This window comes from Mercurialis annua, linkage group LG5 (genome assembly GCF_937616625.2).
Source record: "Mercurialis annua linkage group LG5, ddMerAnnu1.2, whole genome shotgun sequence".
Classification (NCBI taxonomy): Eukaryota; Viridiplantae; Streptophyta; class Magnoliopsida; order Malpighiales; family Euphorbiaceae; genus Mercurialis; species Mercurialis annua.
The window spans coordinates 53,252,552-53,272,122 of NC_065574.1; the positions used below are offsets into that span (position 1 = coordinate 53,252,552).

Genomic DNA, 19,571 nt, shown 5'->3' on the forward strand with positions numbered 1-19,571 from the left:
TTGAATAATAATTAACTTGGGTTTGTTAGTTTTATATTTTTCAGAAAGTTGAATTATTGTTTTTAATTATTAAATATTCAAAAATAATTATTTCTTGAAAACTAACTAAGTTAATTCATTTAAATCGGAAATTAGAAATTATTAAAATGGAATAGATGTTTATTTCTCTAATTAAGAAAAGTTTAGAATCACAACTTTATAAAATAAAATGAAATCTAATTCAAATTAAAAATAGGCTAATCCTCTGAAAAATCTCTTATCTTTTAAATTAATTTGTTTTCACCCTCACTAAAATTACCAATTTATTCAAATTATGACCTTTCGGTTTTAATTGCACCCTCAATTATTAAAATCCAATGATATATAGCTTAAATGTTACAAGCGATGGGCAGCAATCTGCTACGTCGTGAGATCGATTCCTCCTACAAGCGTCTCCCTCCCCATTTATATATAAAAAAAGATTTACAGATCATTTCACTGCACTTTATTATATAGTAATTTAAAATAGTTCATAAAATGTTTTTAAAATTACTTTTAATATTGATATTGTCATAATTCATTATTTACTATTGTTATCCTAGTCATAACAAATTGATTTAGCTAACTAAAATCAGTTTAATTATAAATATTATAAAAATATTTGTCTTATTGACTAATTTCAATAAAATAAAATGAACTTATGTAATTTGAAATACTTGAAACTTGAAATGGTGATCTATCAACTATGGACGAATTTTAAGAAAATAATGAGTTGATAAATATCAAAGAATTTTTCTAAAAGTTAACCAAAAAATCACTTTATTTTTACAAATATACTCCATCTCCAAAGCAGTGATGATGGGCTTGATTGAGTTCTGAGCCTTTAGCCCAATATTATATAAAACCCCCAATTCAAAACTTCTCTAAACAAAATTAAAATTTGATTTCAGTTCTAAATTTGGAGCGAAATCAATCAATCAATCTTCATCATCATCATCATCATCAACAATGGCGCTATCATCTGCGTTTCGAGAGAGGTTAGAGCACATGGATTACACCAGAATTCAACGTCTTTCCCTTCTCCAGGTCTCCAATTTCATCTACAAACCCTAAAATTGTATTAAATCTCTCTGTTAATTGAGAATTAAATTAATTAATTAACGTGTTTACAGGCAGAGAAAGAATTACAAGTAAACAAGTCACAGATTTTAGCTTCAAAGTTAAGGGATGTTACTTCAATGGAGCAACGGTGCTTGATTCTCGAGCGTAATATTGCGTTTCAAAACTATAAAATTTTAGCTTTAAAATCTGAGATTCAGAGACTTGATGCTAAATATGAGGCTGATTCACAGCAGTTGAGGTTTACATTTACATTTATTTAATTTTTAGTGTTTTAGTTAAATTTTTAGAAATGGATTTGGATATTTGATTGATGATTTTGGTTTTTTTTGGATAGGGTTTTGAAGAGTGAAGTGGAGGAGGTGGAGGAATTGGAGAAGGAAAAAGAGAGGTTTTACGAGATAAAATGCGATGAGATGAAGGAATTTCAGAAAAATGTGGAGGAATTCGTGCTCAAATATCGAATTCAAGTATATGAATTGAGGAATAAAGTGAATGAGGTAACAAATGATTTTTGATTTTTGTTTTCTCAATTAATTATAGGAATAACTAATTTTTTTTAAAAACAATTGTGTATGATGTTTATGATTCTAAATGAGTGAAATTACTGCTGTTATTTGTTTAGAAGGGGATTTTATTAGTTGTGAAGAAGTGAAACAGTTAAAAATCCTGATAACATATCATGTAAATCATAAGGATAACCTATAGCTACGTTGTCGGAGTCTTATGTTTCGGCATTCCATTTATATTTTCGGAAATACTTTTAAAACTCTGAAATTCTACAGTTATAACAAATTCCTATAAATATTGTTGTATTCTGAGTTCTTATTTTTCCATTTGAGCATTTTTGTTTCCGTGCTATTTATATTGGTGTATGGTGAAAATCAGCTATATTGTTTGATATGTGTTTCAGCTAAAGGGTACCTTTAATGATCTCCAAGGCAAGAATGGACATTTGAGCAACTCCGAGATAGCTGCAGCAGAGACGAGAAGGGCGGAATTGACTGTTGGGAAGGAGAATCTGCAGAAAAAATTGGCTTCTAATTACCAAATAAGATCACAATTGCAAAATCAGCTAAAGGGTAGTATATTGAGCACACACCATCAAGACTATAGGAAACCATCTCAATCTCAATTCACTTCATTCAACTAAACTCCTTGTCAGATACGAGGCAATGAGTTGCTGAAATGAAGCCTCTTTGTATATATTGCACAACACATAACATCCCTTTGAGATGTCTCTCTTTAATCAAATGATTCTGATGCTACATTTTCATCAATTTTTACATTAGACTAGAGAGAGCACAAATGGTCAGGTTTTGTGGTGTTCGTTTCTGTGGCTCTGTTGGACTGCAATGAGTCTAATGGAATGAGTTATCCGCAGCGGGCGGATCCAAGATTTCATTTCAGTCCGCCTTAATCTTTAGTCGACCTCTGTTTTTTTAATGCTCCAGATTTAACCTTCTTTAATCCTGAATTACTTCTATTTCTTAAACAAAATAGACGTGAGGTCGGACTAAAGTCTACTCTAGTCTTAAAGTAGTTCCTCGCTGGTAATCTAGATCGGTCCCCGCTCATGATCAGGTGATATTTTTTTAACTGTATTGATATTTTTTTTATTAGTTTTATTGTATATGTAAATATTTGAACGGTTCGAGTCGGACTGACTCGGGGGGCAATAACATGAACCAACTCAAATCCGAATCAGAATAGTCATGATTCATAAATACTTGACCCATGACCAGGCCTAATGGGCTATAAATGGACTCTTGAGGTCCAGTAATGATATCATTAGCAAAGCTCGTACAAGGCTCTAGAACCTTCTTTGTGAAAAGCCCTAAATTACATTAATTTATACACAATTCCCGATTTGCCCTTTATAGCTCCCAAAAGCAGAGGAGGTTTCTAGTATACTCCACACTTGATTTTCCCATTTCAAAAACCAAATTCTTTCTCACCAGAGCAAAACAGTAACCCAAAATTGCAGCAAATATAGCAAACAAGAACACCAAGCTATCATCTTCAACAAAAACTAATGGCAGACGAATTGGCGTTAGATTTGGCAGAGCTTAAGCAGCTTCAAACCATAGCCAAGAGACCCAAAGTTCAGTCTCTCATCTCTTCTGAAATACTCAACTTGGAGAAGGTAAAACCTTTTTTTTATTTAGAAACTGAAGAAATCTGACTCTTTTTTTTAGTTAAAATGGGTTCTGTTTATTGTAAAGATAATTCTAGTTTTTATTTTTTATATATAAAGGTCAATTCTTTACCAATTTCTAATTGAAACCTGTAATGTCTACGTTAACATTTTTTTTTTGTGATTTTCAAGCGGACACTGACACCATTGTTTACTAGTTTGCATTTGTAAATTTTGAATATTTCTTTAATAGTTTAGTTTTTAGGCATGTGGGTTGTTTTTTATTTCTCCAATTTCATGTGCAATTTCTGATATGCTCTTAATGTCGAATTTGCAGATGGCTGTTTCTGTGCCGGCTGCGACTCCGAATCCGACTCCGACTCCGATTGCAACTGTTAAAGTGCCTTCTACCCCTGCATTGAATTATGTTGCCCTTGGAACTTTCAGCTATGATCAGGACAATGACAAAGTCAAGGTAATCCAAATTATTTTCCGAAATTTTAATCGATTGAATAGATTTTCACACACGATAATGTGTAATGTTGATTGCTTATAAACTTAATTTTGCAGATATATGTCTCTTTAGAGGGTGTTGAGCAAGAGAAAATTGAGACGGAGTTTAAACCTATGTCATTTGATGTCAAATTTCATGATGTTCACGGGAAGAACTACCGTTGTGCCATACCGAAATTGAACAAGGAGATTGTACCTGAGAAATGTAAAGTGTTGGTTAAGCCTACCAGGGTTATAATTACGTTGTTTAAAGCTTCAAAAGGGAATTGGTTAGACTTGCACTTCAAAGAGGACAAGGTAGTATTTTGATTCAATGAAGAAGCGTTTGATTGTTTTTGTAGCGAAATTGCTGATTGATAATGTTTTTTTTTGCTTCTTTATTTGACAGCTGAATCCAAAAATGGATAAGGAGCGGGATCCCATGGCTGGAATTATGGATCTAATGAAGGTAATGTGTTTGAGTTTATATTAGAGGTGTGCAAAAACCGAGGAATGACAAATTCAGTTTGATATTATATAAATTGGTTCAGTTGTAGACAAAAATGATTTAGTTAAGTAACTTAAGTTTTAGTGTAATCTAATCAAATTAAAAAAATCATCCGAAGGTTGAAGAAATCTAATTCTAGAATTTCTGTTTGGTCTTACAAAATTGCACAATTGTAGTTCGGTCTGTTTGAACGAAAGCTTACCCCTAGTTATATGTTACACCAGCACATACAACTCGAGCATTTTTCTGCGCGTGCAGCATACGTTAGATGAATGATTCGAGCTGATGCTGCACATTGGGGAACTTTAAACTTCATTAGTAATACTGACATTTGATCTCAATTACAGAATATGTACGAGGAAGGGGATGATGACATGAAACGAACAATTGCAAAAGCATGGACAGATGCGAGATCAGGCAAATCTGCTGATCCTTTGAAGGGCTATCGCTGAACCCAGTTAGAATTTTTTTGATATTGTGAAGATAATTTTGGTAGATGTGTCGGTTCCCATGATTTTGCTGCTATATATTCAGCATATTGTGTCTTTAAGATTGTAGAAAGAATGTTGGTTTATTTTATTTCCAAAAAACCTTGTGGTGCAGTTAAGCTATTTTATCCTTATTTCACCATCTAGTTTTGCTTATTGTTTTACGATTGTACAAAAGAGCAGTGTGATGTTGTCCATAGGAAAACAAAATGCCCTTAACAAATAATAATTTCTAGTTAACCATGTTCCCAGAAAAAAATACTTTCGAGAAACGACGAGCACGACTGGCTATACATACAAATCTATTTACGGATCTATATGCTTCGATTGGAACTTCCAGTTCCAAAATAAGCGGTTGATAGTTAAAATGACAATTATAAAATAGGGTTATATGTTATATATTCTCATTTTTGAGTGTGTTTTTAGCCTTTTTCGATTAAGTACAATCTAAAAATATATCTCACCTTGCATTCTAATTTTCTCAAATTTTTCATTTTTTTGTGGTTTATATGTTATTTTTCATAAAAATAATGTCATTTTTGGCTTGTGAATGATCCAAACAGTTCACTTAAAGCACTTAGACTATATGTGCCATAAAATTAAAGGTTGGAATATATAGTGTCATATCTTTTAAATTTTATTTATATAAAAAAAAAGAATATGAAAAGTGGGAATGAAGTAGTAACAATAGTTCTAGAAAATACTAGTACATTTTTCTTTACGATAATTCTATTTCTGGCCTTATAAAGGTGCAAATAAATTATACAAAATTGACTGAAATTAAAATTGCTTCACATTACTTCATATTTTAATTTCATTAAAAACAAAATAAATAATTCGTATTAAAATTGTGACTCCTAATAAAATCAATTGAAGAAAATCTAGGCGGCCAAAATAAATTTAAGAAAAAGATCTTCTAACCCTATTTGTTTTTACTATTTTATAATGTTTTTCAAATAGAATCAAATCAAATTGTAATTAGAAAAAGTAAATGGATAATTCATTATTTGATATCTAATTTTTCGGTTTGGTTTGATTTGGATAAATAGAAAATTTCACTAGTTAATTTTAGCGCAAATTAAACAAAAAACTTGAGTGAAATTAGTACTGTTTAATTTAAAAAATTTGAATTTTTTTTGAATAAATTTTGAAAAAAAAAGTTTAACTCAATTCAGTTTAAATTTGATGCACAGTATAATGATCTCCATGCCCCACTAAGAAGTACGGAAACTTCAACGAAGTTGTGTGTCTTGTTTCGGAAACGTTTCGAAAACTGAAAACTTTCGTAAACTCTCGGAAACTCATAAGGAAACGTTATGGGCCATTTTTATATATATAAAAAATTATATAGCTATAAAAAAATCTAAAAAATTCTCAATCGATAATTTTTTTGAATGAATTACCCACGATTTTTATTATTTATCTTATCTACAATAAAACTTATCTTTTTATTTTTATTGAATTTAATTATGTTTGATTTATTTTATTAATTGGCATAAATAGATAAATAAAATTTAATATATATAATAATTTATAATTTTTAATATTACGTTTCCCCTACGTCTCGTGTCCTTCATTTTAAAAAGTTGTCATTTCCCCCAGTTTCGTGTCGTTTCCGTTTCTCGTTTCCGTGCTACCCAGATGCCCTAAGGTACTGAAGAAATTTGGTCGTAAACCTAAAGGGATTGGATTTCTTGCATAAATTGATAAATCACATTTGTACGTTAAAACTGTCAGTGGAGAATTAAGTTGATTAAATCACATTTAGACATAAATATTACACAGGAACAATCAGACTTTTATTTTGAGCTAACACTGAAACAGCAGCCCCCACTGATCTTGCACATCTATAAATAAGTGATCTCAATGAATGCGCTGGTCAGCTTTAGACACTACAGCTCCTAAATACTAGAGCTTAAAAAATATATCTGAGTGCTAACGTACGGATTAACTACGGGTTCTTGCATACCGGTCTAGACTCGAGTTATAGTGAAAAAACAAAATAAACACCATTAACTGAACAAAATGTTTTGACTTGAAACATAATATAAAAAGAAATTGAGCGATCCGAAGTTGTGTGCCTTCACTGGAGTATTTGGCTACCGTAATCAGCATTGAACTTCTCGTAACGGTGGGCATGGAGATGAGCAGATGGCCTGGTGTTCTTTAAAGCTGTCTCTATGTCCTCCGGTGTGATTGGCCCAACTTTTGGCAACTCTACAGGATAACCGATAAATCCCAAGTTACATAAAAATACAACTTAAATAATTTAGAGGGTATTTAAAATTAAAGTTAAAACCAAAATCAATGAAACAAATCAAATTTTGGCCACCAAAATAGAATAAGATGATAGTTTAGTAACTCCGAGAATTAACTAACCATACTTTTGTAGATGCTATTTTGGTCTTATCACTAAGAATTTATGCATAGTTTAGAAATTGCTTACCATCCTCAGGCACTATTTCCGGTCTGTCTTCAAGAAGAGCCATTACTCGTCGTAATGGCTGCATAGCAGCTTCTTTGGACAGCAATCTAATATCTGAACCTGAATAACCTTCGGTCTTTTCCACCAATAAGTCATAGGGAAGTTCATCTACATCAGGCTGTGGTGGCAAGAGCTCCTCATACATGGCTCTTCTGGCTTCTGCTTCTGGAAGAGGAACCAAGATCTTGAGATTTATAGTTAAAGGAGATCAATCTGATAAACAAACTCACCAGATCTTTGGCAGCAAATAATGTAAAGTGCATGAACAACTTTTATAACTAGGGACGTATAAGAATAAAACCGAACTGAATAGTCGAACCAACAAATTCAGTTAGGTTCAATTTGACACTACAAAAAAATCGGTTTTACGGTTCAAAAATTCAGTTAAATTTTAATACAAACCGACCAGAACTGAAAAAGTCAACTGAACCAGCGGATTCAGTTCTGTTCAGTTTAATACTATTTTAATCCTTACAAATTCGGCTTGGTTCGATTAAAAATAAAATAAATTCCCATGTGGTTCACTTTGAACCAAATGCACACCCCTAACTGTAATAGACAAGAGCCAAAAGGTCAGACACCAAAATTTCCAGCCTGTCATGCTCATCAAAATTAAAGGCCAAGGGATAATGAACTTCAAACGTTTTTCTTTAACCTCTCTCGATTGTTTTTACAAGTAATGCAAATATAATAATTTAGGAGCCTCAGGGCACAGTTGCGCAAACTATATTCAAGGTGCATTTACACATATCATCACAGATCATGGCAACTAGAACTTCATAGTAATTTTAGCAGCTTATGCAAGTTATAAACCATTGCCACTACTTAGCTCTTTAAGCTTCCCAAAAAAAAAAAATATCGAAATCAAAGGATACTCGCTTCTCCAAGCGCCTGAGCATGGCTCCATCTAACTCCCAGGGGAGATTAGTTGCTGCCAAAACAAAAACAAGCTCCTCCGTCCGTTGCAAACCATCCATCTGCAATCTAATCCAAGCATTACATTCTGAGAAAGTAGATCTAAACAGCAAATGTATTCTATTCCAATCAACATATATTGCATTCAGAAGTAGAGATAGATGGCAAAATATGCAGCTATTTGAAGAGCTGAAAATATTATATTGCTGCATCTGATGATGCCAACAAAGAGGGAAAAAATAAAGCATGTGGTTTTGAATAGTATCTCAGTAAAAAAGGGTGCTGTTTAAAGACGTAATTAGCTCAAAAAGCCGTGAGCTACAACATCAACAGTCGCTCTTGCAGAGATTTACTGCTCGGGCAAATATTTTAAACTAGATGTAAAAAGAACACCTCCATAAGCAACTTAGCAACTTCAATTTAACTATCATGCATAAAGGACATACTGCTTACAGATAAACTAGTAAACTAAGATGCACAAAACAAACACTCTTTAAAGAAACAAACATCACCTGTACGAGTAACTCAGTTTTCAAACGCCTACTAGCTTCATGTTCACTGCGACCTTCACCCCGCTGACTAATAATTGCATCTATTTCATCAATAAATATTGTTGATGGTGCATGGTGCCTAGCAAGCTCAAATAACACCTTAATTAACTTCTCCGAATCACCTGCAATGTTGCATAAACTTTGGTATAAAATGCAACTCAGGCAGTTTATGTCAGGAAAGGGTATAGCCAAAAGAGGAGGAACTGTGCCATTTTTTAAAAAGTATAGGCCCAAAAAATTGGCAACCTATGATTCATGTGAACTAAACATTGACAAAGAAAATGACAGTCAAAGCCTGAAAAACTTGCATATTACCGCTGTTATAGAAATCATAAACAATGAAAAGAAATCATTTGCTAAACTTTAAGAGGTTACACTTCCTAAGGAATAACAAATACTAAAGATCCCCCTAGTATGCTGTATTAGTGGCTTCAGTAAAACCTAGTACACAATTTTAGAACTCCATTAAACTGAACAACCCCGTAGCAATATGTCAACTTTATGTGAGGTCCATGACGAAATATAAACAAATCCTTTTGCCTCTTCTTCCTTTCCCCCTTTTAATAGACTCAATTTATGCATCTTTACATAATTAGAGATAGAATAACAAATGACATGGCATCAAAAAGGTAAGCCTATAACATACCACGCCACTTGCTAACAACAGAAGATGCTGAAATGTTGAAAAAGGTGGTCTTGCATTCTGTAGCTACAGCCTTTGCAAGCATTGTCTGAAACATCAAAACAGTAGCAATCATGATATCAGAATAAGAGTTAGCACAAGTAGCAGTATGATACTAAAGACTCTGAACTCTTTTCTCTCAACATTAATGGAGATATAATACTTGTGTAAACACAAAATTAAGTAATATTGAAAAAGTAATCTGTAACATTTTGAAAGCAAATGGTTTCACAGACAGTATAGCTACATATGATCTTTGACAGAAAAAAACATATAATAAAAAGCCAAAAATATTCATCTTAGATGACCACTCAGAGTTTCATATAGATATCTCTTCCCCCAGTCCATGGGACTTTACATCATGTTCTCTTCCTGAATCTCAATGAAATAGAATAATAATCATCAAACATTCTCTTTCAAAAGATTATTTAAATGCCATGAAAAATACTTCTTGAAACACTGCAAGAGACCAGGCACATTAGCAAAAGAAGCAACATCACATGTTGTTATTCTATGCCAAGCGAACAAGTCTTTGAGTTAAAGGTATTGTTAGAAGTGGTACATTTAAAATGTTTTTATTGTACATCAAAATCATTTAGACTTATATGAAACTCATGGCACGGTTTAAAGAAGAAAACTCTTTTAAATAAGCAAATAAATTCCCAAGACTATTAAGAGTCTGATATAAACATACTCAAAAATATCATCTGATGAGGTTTAATACATGAGTACAAAAGTATGCAATAAAGGACGTATTATTACATAAACAAAATAGAAGAAACGGAAAATATCATTGTGCGTTATAAAGAGTACCTTTCCTGTCCCTGGAGGGCCAAAAAGAAGAATGCCTTTCCATGGTGATAGAAGACCAGTAAAGTATCTAGAAGTGGGAATGAACATTTCAATAGTAAAAAGGACATTAAAATCTCATGCGACTGCACTAGGTTATAGTTAAACATAATGAAAGTATATTACGATCAGGCCAAAAAGACATACGTGGGATACTTTATTGGCATGACAACTGCTTCTTTCAGTAACTTTTTGGCATTCTCTAACCCTTTAATGTTTTCCCACTTGACATCAGGGTTTCCACGGACAATGTCCCTATGGAAGAAGAATGGCACAGACATCATTCATAAATAAGTTATGAAGAATCAAAGAATAAACAGATAGTGCGACTGTTATCTGATGTGATACTCGCAACAGGAAATGAACATATCCAATGACCAGTTACCTGCATAAACCCTCTGCTAATGTTCGAGTTTCAGCAGAATCAAAGGAAGGGAGCAATGACCTCTGCCTGGAACAGTAAACAAAACACAAATTAGCATATCTTTAAGGCAGGGATACTAAAGAAAGACAACAAAAACAAATAATTATATTTATCAAATGCGAAAATAGAAAATAAAATATGCTAGCTCTTAGTAAGTACAGATTTCAATGCTCACTGCAACTCTTAAAATCACAATGCTAGAGTAGAACCAACAAAGAGCAGCAAAAAGATACCAATCAACTTCTTATCTACTCCCTCCATTTTTTTTAAATGTCCTTTAGCCAAAATTGTACATAACAATGTCCTTTTTGTCTTAAATTAATAGTATAAACACTAACGTAGCACTATTAGTTAATAAATGCTTTGTAAATTAAATCGTAGAGTCATTTATTAGGAATGGCAAAAATTTGGAAAATAATGATTAAAATTATCTCGAAAATCTAAATGGACAAGTAATCATAGATAAATACATTGACAATTAAAAAAAACGGAGGGAGTAACTAAGAATGCAGAAGCTGTGAAATGCTCGTTAAAAATGGTCTGATAATCACATTCTCAGCATTAATTACTACATAAAAAAACTTAAAGTGTCCTGCAAATTTAAGTATTATAACAAGGTTTTCATAATTTCAAAACCAAAAGAGGAATTCAAATGTCACCACACAAAAAAATTGAACAATTTAAAATATAACTAATAACAACAGAATCATACGGTCTATCGATAATTCCATTAGACAAGGCTCCATTTGCTTGACTCCTGTCCTGAAAACATAAAAAAAACAAACACACAAAGCAAACAAATCAGCTTCATAATTTCAAAAAAAAAAAAAAACACCTGAAAAACAAAAACAAAACGCAACACGAAAATGTACAATTACTTGAGTATTTCGATACTGCTCGTAAATCGCCATATCAGAACTGTTCTTAACATGACCATTTCCATTAGAAGTAACCTCAGACGAACTTCCGTTAGCAGCCGCAGTATCAGTATGACCGTTTTGCGTCTCTGAAACCTTCTTCCTCCCAAACTTCGCATCATAATTCAATTTAAAATCCTAAAAACGCACATTAGTAACTTCAAAACGACATGCAAAATCACGAAAATAACCGTCACAGTCAAATCACTTGTCAGTCACCGTCTAAATCAAAAAAAAAAAAAACATGCAAGCAATAATTCTGAAAGCTCCGATCCAATTCACAAACACTAATTAAACTAAAACAAACATAATGTGTGACTAATTATATCAGATTCGGAATCGAAAACAAATTAAATTGAACTGAATTGAATTGAAAACAATAGGAATGAGATTAGCTACCGGAAAAGTCCAGCGAGTGAGCGAAGGTTCGTCGGCCATTGGTCGGTGATAATGAGGAAGGAGACAGAGAGGTCACTCTAACAGAATTACCTCCCTTGTTCGCTGCCGATTTGGATCGTTTTTAACTAATTTTACTACAATTTAGCTGTGTTGTGTGAGAGTGAGTCAATTATTCAAAGAAGAGTGCTGTAGAACAGTAGAAGACGAAGAGAGAGAGTGGAGTGAGCGAGCATGTGCTTATTAGTTGGAAATTTGCTACTTTTATTTTATTTTCTTTTAGATTTAACAATTAATAAACTTACAGAACGGTCCACAGATATGAACACATTAGTATGATATATAATTCTAAAAAATTAAAAATACCACACATGCAAGATATATATGTGTATAGTTTTTTTACTCATGCATTAAACCTATATCTATAAATTAAAATGATATTTTAAAGTAAATTATTATAGAACTAAATAATTATTAAATAAATTTATATTTAGTTTTAAATTATATTTTAAAAAGTACTTATATTGTGATTTGGAAATATTTTTTTTTATTTTTTTTAATATAGATACTTAAAGAATTGATAGTAGTTACTAAGTAGGGCGTAATTCCGATAACGGCTCCCAAATTTAAACCTCGGCTTAATATTATTTAGATTATTGATTCTTTTTCTCATCGAATTAACAAGTTAAAAGCAGTTCTTAATTATTGATACTAAAAATAAAAGAAACCACCTAGTTAAATAGAGTATATAAAGCACGATCAACTATGAAAATATAAACCTAAATCGTGGGTTCAAATTCTCAGACAACTCTCTCTACTCAATTACTAAAAAAAAGTTATGAATATGCAACATTAAACTATAGTTGAACTAGCCAATCGAATTAAACTGAAAGTTTAGTATGTTTCGATTTTCATTTAATTTGATTTAGTTATAGTTTAATTTTTAAAAAAGATTGATACAATTCAATTTAATTTTTAGTTTGGAGTTATTATATTAATCAAACCGGTCAAATTAATCAAAATTAAAAATAAAATTGTTTTGTTTGAATGTACTTCTTCCTCAAAAATTTAAAATGTTTTATAATTTTTTACAGTGTGAAAATTATACAAATGTTAATAGAAAAACAATCATTTAGTTAATTAAACTGATTGTCAGTAAAACCTAGTCCAAGTGGCTAGATCCTCCAGGTGCATTACTAAGGTCTCGGTTTCGAATTTTGATAGGGGCAAGTGGTTTAAGTCCAATTCAACATCTAACAACTAACTACTAACTACTAACAACAGATGTAATTAGATTTTATCTATCGATAAAAATTGTTAATTAAACCGATTAAAACTAAATTATTTTTATTTGGTTATAAATCGATGTTATATTTGTAACTTATTATTGGAACATATGCAAACCCTTACAATCAGCATTCACCCTTTTTACTAGTTCTAACAACTTAGCTAGAATAAGATTTGGATCTGATACTAATTCTGAAGTATGATCCAACGATACTTCATTATTTTAAAATTGTTTGCTTTTTCTATAGTATATAAAAATGATTCTCTTAGAAAGAACATTTGATATTTTTCCTTTTCTTGCTGAAGTTGTTTGCTGTCGTTATTATTAGGTAATTGATTTTCATGTTAGCTAAAAGGGTGGAGATTTTTACACTCCCTCCATTTATAATTGCACTCCAAAATTTAACAGATAGACTAATATATCCCTACTCTAGTGTCTACCATTTTTTGTTCCACCCCTTTAAGTTCTAGTATTATTTATTTCTTCAAGCTGCATATTCTTTAGGAATTTTGCATCACAATTTTATAATCTTTCCTTAAAGGTGTATATAATTATTTCTTAATAATGAATTATACTTCAATTTTTTATATATATGTTATACTTTTAAATGAAATTTTCATCATACAATTTTCATTGTTTTAAATATAATTTTTTTACATATATAAATTATTTAATGTTATCGTTATTTATTCAAAAAATAAAACTAATTTACATTCATCAATGGACATATTTTATTTTATTTTTCATATTAAAATTTAATTACCTACCGATAATTCATCAGTAATATATTCCATTACCAACAGATCGAGTTCATTGATAATCTATCTCTAATTGATGACGGTACGATTTGTCGCTGTTTTCTGACATATGTTATATGTTGGTAAATATCGTTAGTAATATGCGCGTAATTATTTACTGACAGAAAATTATCAACGACCTTTAGTTTCCTGATAATTTGTTGGTACACACAATTACTGACAAAACTTTATGAATTATCAGCGAATATGTTTGCCGATAATTATATTGTTTCTAGTAGTGCCACCTAAAAAGCAAATGAAAATTATTTGTAATCAATAGAGTTAAATAATAATTGTTTTTATTGTATAATAATAAATTATTTTTATACATTTGAAAATGTAAGTTATTTTTTTTAAAAAAATTACTTACAATTTTTTTTTTTGAAAATATGTATCCTCAATGTTAATTATATGAAATATTATTAAATATTAAAATATAGTCAACTTATTTTAATTAAAACATCATAATAAAAATTTACCATTTAATTATTAAAATATATATGTTATTAATATGAATAATTAACTATTGTAGAATGGTGAGAGTAATACATAATTAAAATTTAAGTAACAATAAAAAATTTGTAATTAATAGAAACAAGTAATATAATCTCTTAGAAAAAAAAAACTAATAGAAAAGATATGGGTCCTTTATGAAGCTCAAATTCTAGAATTGGTAATTATTGCATACTGTATTCTTAAGGGGAATGGTATGTTGTGTGTAAAAATGAACAAAAGAAATGCTTCCGTAATTTTATGATTATGTTAGTTGTTATTCAATTTCGTTTTTCAACTATAGCTGGCAAATACTGCCAACGCTTATTTAGTATTAATAGCGGAGAGTGTAACTGAATGATTCATACGGAAAATATGAATGAAATATGAATTTTTCTTCTTAGAATTCTTCTTCTATGCTCTATGAATCCCTTCTCATTTCGATTCTGCTTCTTCTTGTGATTTTTACACGGTTCAAAACAATAATAGACCTGAAAAATTCCCATATTATTATTCTTTAAAGTTACAAAGAAATTCAAGGATCTAAAATGTTGGGCTTTTCATTTCATCCAACGTTTAAGTTGGCCTTTGCAGTTGCTGTAGAAACCGAACCTATGTCGAGTCCAACGTAGAGACTTGGACCCTTAAAATGATATAAATGGGCTTCTGGGATATTGAAATACATTTACTCTTTTATTTTTGGAAGGGTTGGGTGGAAATGGATACCAATATGAATATAATAAAGGATAATACCTTATTACTTATGAAAAGAATGATACACAATTAAATTTTTATATACTCCCTCCGTTCTTTTTTAATTGTCCATTTAGCCAAAATTGCACATATTAAGATAGTGAAATTTTTATCTTAAATAATAGGAGCAAATACTAATATAACCCTACTTATGTAATGAATGCTTTGTAAATTAAGTTATAGAGTCATTTATTAGGGAGGGTTAAATTTGAAAGATAATAGCTAATGTTATCTTGAAATTTTAAATGGACAACTAAATATAGATAAATCCATTTGACTAAATGGACAACTAAAAAAGAACGGAGGGAGTAGTACTTAGAGCATCCCCAATGGACTCTTTAAAATTGTCAAACTCTTTAAATTAAAGAGTTTACCAAAAAATTAGGAGTTCAATGAACTCTCTATTCTTTATATTTAGAGTAGAGGGTGAAAATGACTCTCCATATGTAGAGAGCCATTTTCACTCTCTACTTCATTTTTCAAATAGTAAAATTTTAAATTTTAAAAAATAAGGTGGTTATTTTTACTTTTAAATATTATATTTTTACTTTTAGTAAAAAAACTGAATAAATAAATGAATAAAAAATTAAATAATTTTTTTTATGAAAATAAAATAAAATAAAATTTAATATTAGAAAGGCAATTAATTTAATATTATTATTATTTAATATTTTTATTTTATTATTAATTATTAAAATTATATACAATAAAAAACTGATATTAAAGAGTCCATTAGAGTAAAATTTTAAATATCACACTTTATCTTCAAGGTGCTCTTTATTTTACAAAACATGCTCTTTATTTTAAAGAATACCACTAGGGATGCTCTTATAAGACTTTTTATATATAAAAAATATGAATTTTATATGCTTGCTATAATTAGAAAACCATTAAGTACTTTATTTCAAAATTAATTTTAATTATTTATATATAAAAAGAATTATAACATATAACATAATATTTAAATATGCAAATAATATTATATTAATAATGTTTTTGAACTTTGTAAGTATACAATTTTAATGTGTGAATTTTTATTTTTATCTAAATAAATATTTAAAAATATTTTAAATAAGTGACTTTTAGCTAATTTTTTATCGCCAGACTATTAATAAAAGTTTTATATTTAATGATATAAATTTTATTTTTATTTCATACAAGTGTCATTTGTTTTTGACTTTTTATATTTATCATTTAAACTTTTGAAACGTCAATTTTAGTCAATTTTTTAAATTTTTAGTTTCAATTATAGATGTTTGTTTAAATTAAAATACAAAAAATATAATATGTCTTTATATTGCTTTATATAGTTTTGTTTTTTTATCATTAAAAATTCCAAATATGGAAGATTTATTTAATTTTTTTTATCATTAAATGAGTTAAAATTGATGATTTTAAAAATTTAACTAAAAAAATAAAAAATATTAAAAACTGTTTTTAAGGAACTTGTTTTTACTATGATAATAAAACTCAAATAAAACAGCATATATAATATTAAAAAATTGAAAAATAATTATTTAATATTATTTTATGAAAACCAAAAAAATTAATTAAAAATTAAAGAAAATAAATATTAAAACTGTATATCATAAAATCAGAAATTCCTATTTTTCTAAAATATAAGGACAGATGTAGGGGGAATGTGTGTGGTACGTTATTAGGACAGATGTACGTTCTGAAATTAAATCCAACATTTGATTTTTATTGATGCATACCTAACAGCAGAAGGACCACCCTCCCATTTTTGCCTCCCCGTCCCTCATTTTGCTTCAAATCATTCACTTCTTCCTCAGATTCCTTTTTTATTCTTATGATTTAAATTTTTTAATTTTTTTTAATTGCCTCACTGTATAATTGAGATCAACTCATTTCTTTACATTTAAAAGATAGGGTCATAAACACAAAAAAAATAAAAAATGCTATATATTCTGAATGATTAAATTTTTTCATTTCATTTCTCAAAATAAAATAAAATTGGATGAACAAATAAAACATTAATTCATCAAAAAAAAAATATTACAATTAGGCGACAAGTTAGTGTATTTATGTTTACACCGGCCCAAAAATAGACTTTAAGACAATGGGCTGCCAGTTAGAATGGAGCATAGCGGGCTGAATTGGGATTGGGCCCATAATGACCATTTTATTATTGTTTTTTTTATTAGCTGAGTCAAAGACTTTTAGTCTTATTAGGTTAGAATTTAGTTTAGTCATTGAGTCTTAGTTGTTTTCTTTTTCCTATTATTAGGGGATTTGTCCCTATAAATAGTTATTTTTTGCAAATTAATAAGGACTATACAATTTCATCAAAAAACACAAATCAGAGCTTAGGCTTTTCTATCTTAATCTCCAGATTAAACCCTTAACTTAGGAGTAGATGGAAATCAATCCCGCTTAGGTTTTTGAACCTCCGGAGCGATACTAGTAATTTTAGTTTAATTGGTTACTATTGTTCTTTTGTGTGACTTGATTGAAATTCGAGTTTCCGATTAAAGCATCAAACCGAAACAGTTCCCATTATCAAATTCAAAGATTTGAGTTTGGAAGTTTTTCCTGCGAACATCTTTTGGCGACTCCACTGGGGACACGTTTATGGTTAGCACAAAAATCGGTACTAAAGAGCTAAAAGATATGCACGCTCACTGAGTCGATCAAATCTATTTGAAGGAAGCGAGACGTCATGAGATTCAGACTCAGATTTGGAAGCGATCATGACCAAGAGAGACAAGAACTAACTGTCGCACGAGGGAACTACTATACCTCCCACAGAAGGGAAATCGGTCGATCTCAGAGTCAAAAATTTCAACCAATTCGAAGATGACGATTCGAGTGACGATAATCGTTTTCTATCCTCAAATCCTTCAACATTATCAATGGCCGATTCCGTAACCATGAAGGAATAAGATCATGCATGAAAATCGGCTTGAATATTATGGAGGAGACCAATTGGCGAGAGCCATGAAGACCATGCTTGACGAACAAAAGACTGTTCAAAGAGAGATCACGTCGGATATAAGAAGAAGCCTATTAAGCATAAACGATACTATGTAAAAAGTCATGGCTCAACAAAACATCGCCGAGACTACCATCAAGATGGTTAATCTTGGCTACACACCAGCACAGATCGGCTCGCAAAGAGGGAATGCCGATCAGACGCAACCGATGAATCGATCTTGTATGAAGTACGGTGTTACATATCACAAAAATAATGTGAAACACATAGAGTATTGTGAGGCCAATCACAATAATGCTTCAAGCCGTATACATTATGGTGCAGTTGATCACAATTATGCTTCAAAACACATGAAGTATGGTGTGACCGATCATTTGGCCAATCTGATCAAAACACTGGAGATCACCTCGTCGTGGTATTTGGCCGATCTGATCCAAATGTCGGAGGAGATCACCTCGCCGAATCATTTGGTCGATCTGATAAAAAAGCCGGAGGAAATCACCTCTTTGAATCATTTGGCCGATTTGATCAAAACACCAGAGATCACCTCGACGAATCATTCGGTCGATCTAATGAAAACGCCGGAGGAAATCATCTCTCTGGATCATTTGGCCGATCTGATCCAAAACGGAGGAGGAGATCAGCATTCGAGTTCATTGGCGGGACGACTGCTTGAAGATCGGTCTGATATAATGTTGATCAGCTTTAAAAAGGTGATCAGATTATCAAGAATATTTTATCTCGCCTTTATGTGAGATCAGATTGTCAAAACGCGATAAGGCATATGACTCATTTTTAAGAAGGAATCAAGACGCTGGGGGGCAAGGCCGACTTGGTTTTTATGGATGTCACGGAACACATTATTTGATATCGCCGATCGAAAAGATAAAGAATGGAGTAAGTTCATTCGCCGTTCTGCTAGTGAGACATGACCATTTTGGTTCGCTAGTGAGATCTGATCACTTTGTTCCGCTAGTAAGTAGGTTGCACATCGTCACGCGATTCAGACACAGACTTGGAGTAGATCATGACAAAAGGCGACAAGTCAGGGTTACAACTGCAAAAGGGGACCAACGTACCCTCCGTTGTAACAACGACCGTCGAGTTTCAGCTACAAAAGGGGACCGACGCACCCCTGCTGGGACGACGACCGCATAGTCAAGCATCTAAACCAAGTACATGAGGAGGAGACAAATGATTATGTCTGCGACCTACCTCCCACTCGCCTCTCACTATCACGTGTTGATTTCATAACTGTACATGATTTGGCCGATCACAATGTTTTATATGGAAATCAACACGGTTTATCCATATTTTGAACGAGTTTCAGGGAGCGTGCGTGTCAT

General features: G+C 31.2%; 3 protein-coding genes across 4 annotated transcripts; 2 read left to right on the plus strand and 1 right to left on the minus strand.

Moving 5' to 3' along the window:
- The first annotated feature begins 902 nt into the window (after nucleotides 1–902).
- LOC126683466 (uncharacterized) lies at nucleotides 903–3,130 on the plus strand. Its single transcript, XM_050379373.2, has 4 exons — nucleotides 903–1,065; nucleotides 1,152–1,339; nucleotides 1,436–1,598; nucleotides 2,012–3,130. The coding sequence occupies exons 1-4, from the start codon at nucleotides 988–990 to the stop codon at nucleotides 2,249–2,251; spliced, it is 669 nt and encodes a 222-aa protein (XP_050235330.1). The 5' UTR covers nucleotides 903–987; the 3' UTR covers nucleotides 2,252–3,130.
- Nucleotides 3,111–4,869, plus strand: LOC126683467 (uncharacterized). The gene is made up of 5 exons (XM_050379374.2): nucleotides 3,111–3,244; nucleotides 3,573–3,710; nucleotides 3,806–4,045; nucleotides 4,137–4,196; nucleotides 4,583–4,869. Exons 1-5 carry the CDS (start codon nucleotides 3,134–3,136, stop codon nucleotides 4,685–4,687), a joined length of 654 nt encoding a protein of 217 aa, XP_050235331.1. The 5' UTR covers nucleotides 3,111–3,133; the 3' UTR covers nucleotides 4,688–4,869.
- Nucleotides 4,870–6,460: 1,591 nt separating this feature from the next.
- On the minus strand, nucleotides 6,461–12,212 carry LOC126682395 (uncharacterized). 2 transcript variants are annotated; one of them, XM_050378054.2, is made up of 11 exons: nucleotides 11,946–12,212; nucleotides 11,508–11,657; nucleotides 11,342–11,391; nucleotides 10,591–10,656; nucleotides 10,353–10,460; nucleotides 10,170–10,236; nucleotides 9,321–9,405; nucleotides 8,636–8,796; nucleotides 8,084–8,185; nucleotides 7,170–7,392; nucleotides 6,461–6,940 (listed from the first exon to the last, which is right to left on the minus strand). In XM_050378054.2, the coding sequence occupies exons 1-11, from the start codon at nucleotides 11,982–11,984 to the stop codon at nucleotides 6,807–6,809; spliced, it is 1,185 nt and encodes a 394-aa protein (XP_050234011.1). In that variant the 5' UTR covers nucleotides 11,985–12,212; the 3' UTR covers nucleotides 6,461–6,806. The 2 variants fall into 2 exon arrangements, with proteins under 2 accessions (XP_050234011.1, XP_050234010.1); XM_050378053.2 differs by having other exon boundaries at nucleotides 11,508–11,684.
- Nucleotides 12,213–19,571: the final 7,359 nt, after the last annotated feature.

What these genes read in the sequence shown, in the direction of transcription:
- LOC126683466 (XM_050379373.2), top strand. Translation starts at nt 988, where the DNA reads ATGGCGCTATCATCTGCGTTTCGAGAGAGGTTAGAGCACATGGATTAC. An exon ending in GCTGATTCACAGCAGTTGAG is followed by an intron (nt 1,340 to 1,435) that starts GTTTACATTTAC and finishes TTTTTTGGATAG; the next exon opens with GGTTTTGAAGAGTGAAGTGG. An exon ending in TGAGGAATAAAGTGAATGAG is followed by an intron (nt 1,599 to 2,011) that starts GTAACAAATGAT and finishes TATGTGTTTCAG; the next exon opens with CTAAAGGGTACCTTTAATGA.
- LOC126683467 (XM_050379374.2), top strand. Translation starts at nt 3,134, where the DNA reads ATGGCAGACGAATTGGCGTTAGATTTGGCAGAGCTTAAGCAGCTTCAA. An exon ending in AAATACTCAACTTGGAGAAG is followed by an intron (nt 3,245 to 3,572) that starts GTAAAACCTTTT and finishes TCGAATTTGCAG; the next exon opens with ATGGCTGTTTCTGTGCCGGC. An exon ending in GAATTATGGATCTAATGAAG is followed by an intron (nt 4,197 to 4,582) that starts GTAATGTGTTTG and finishes TCTCAATTACAG; the next exon opens with AATATGTACGAGGAAGGGGA.
- LOC126682395 (XM_050378053.2), bottom strand. Translation starts at nt 11,984, where the DNA reads ATGGCCGACGAACCTTCGCTCACTCGCTGGACTTTTCCG. An exon ending in TCACTCGCTGGACTTTTCCG is followed by an intron (nt 11,685 to 11,945) that starts GTAGCTAATCTC and finishes GTGCGTTTTTAG; the next exon opens with GATTTTAAATTGAATTATGA. An exon ending in AATGGAATTATCGATAGACC is followed by an intron (nt 10,657 to 11,341) that starts GTATGATTCTGT and finishes TTACTGTTCCAG; the next exon opens with GCAGAGGTCATTGCTCCCTT.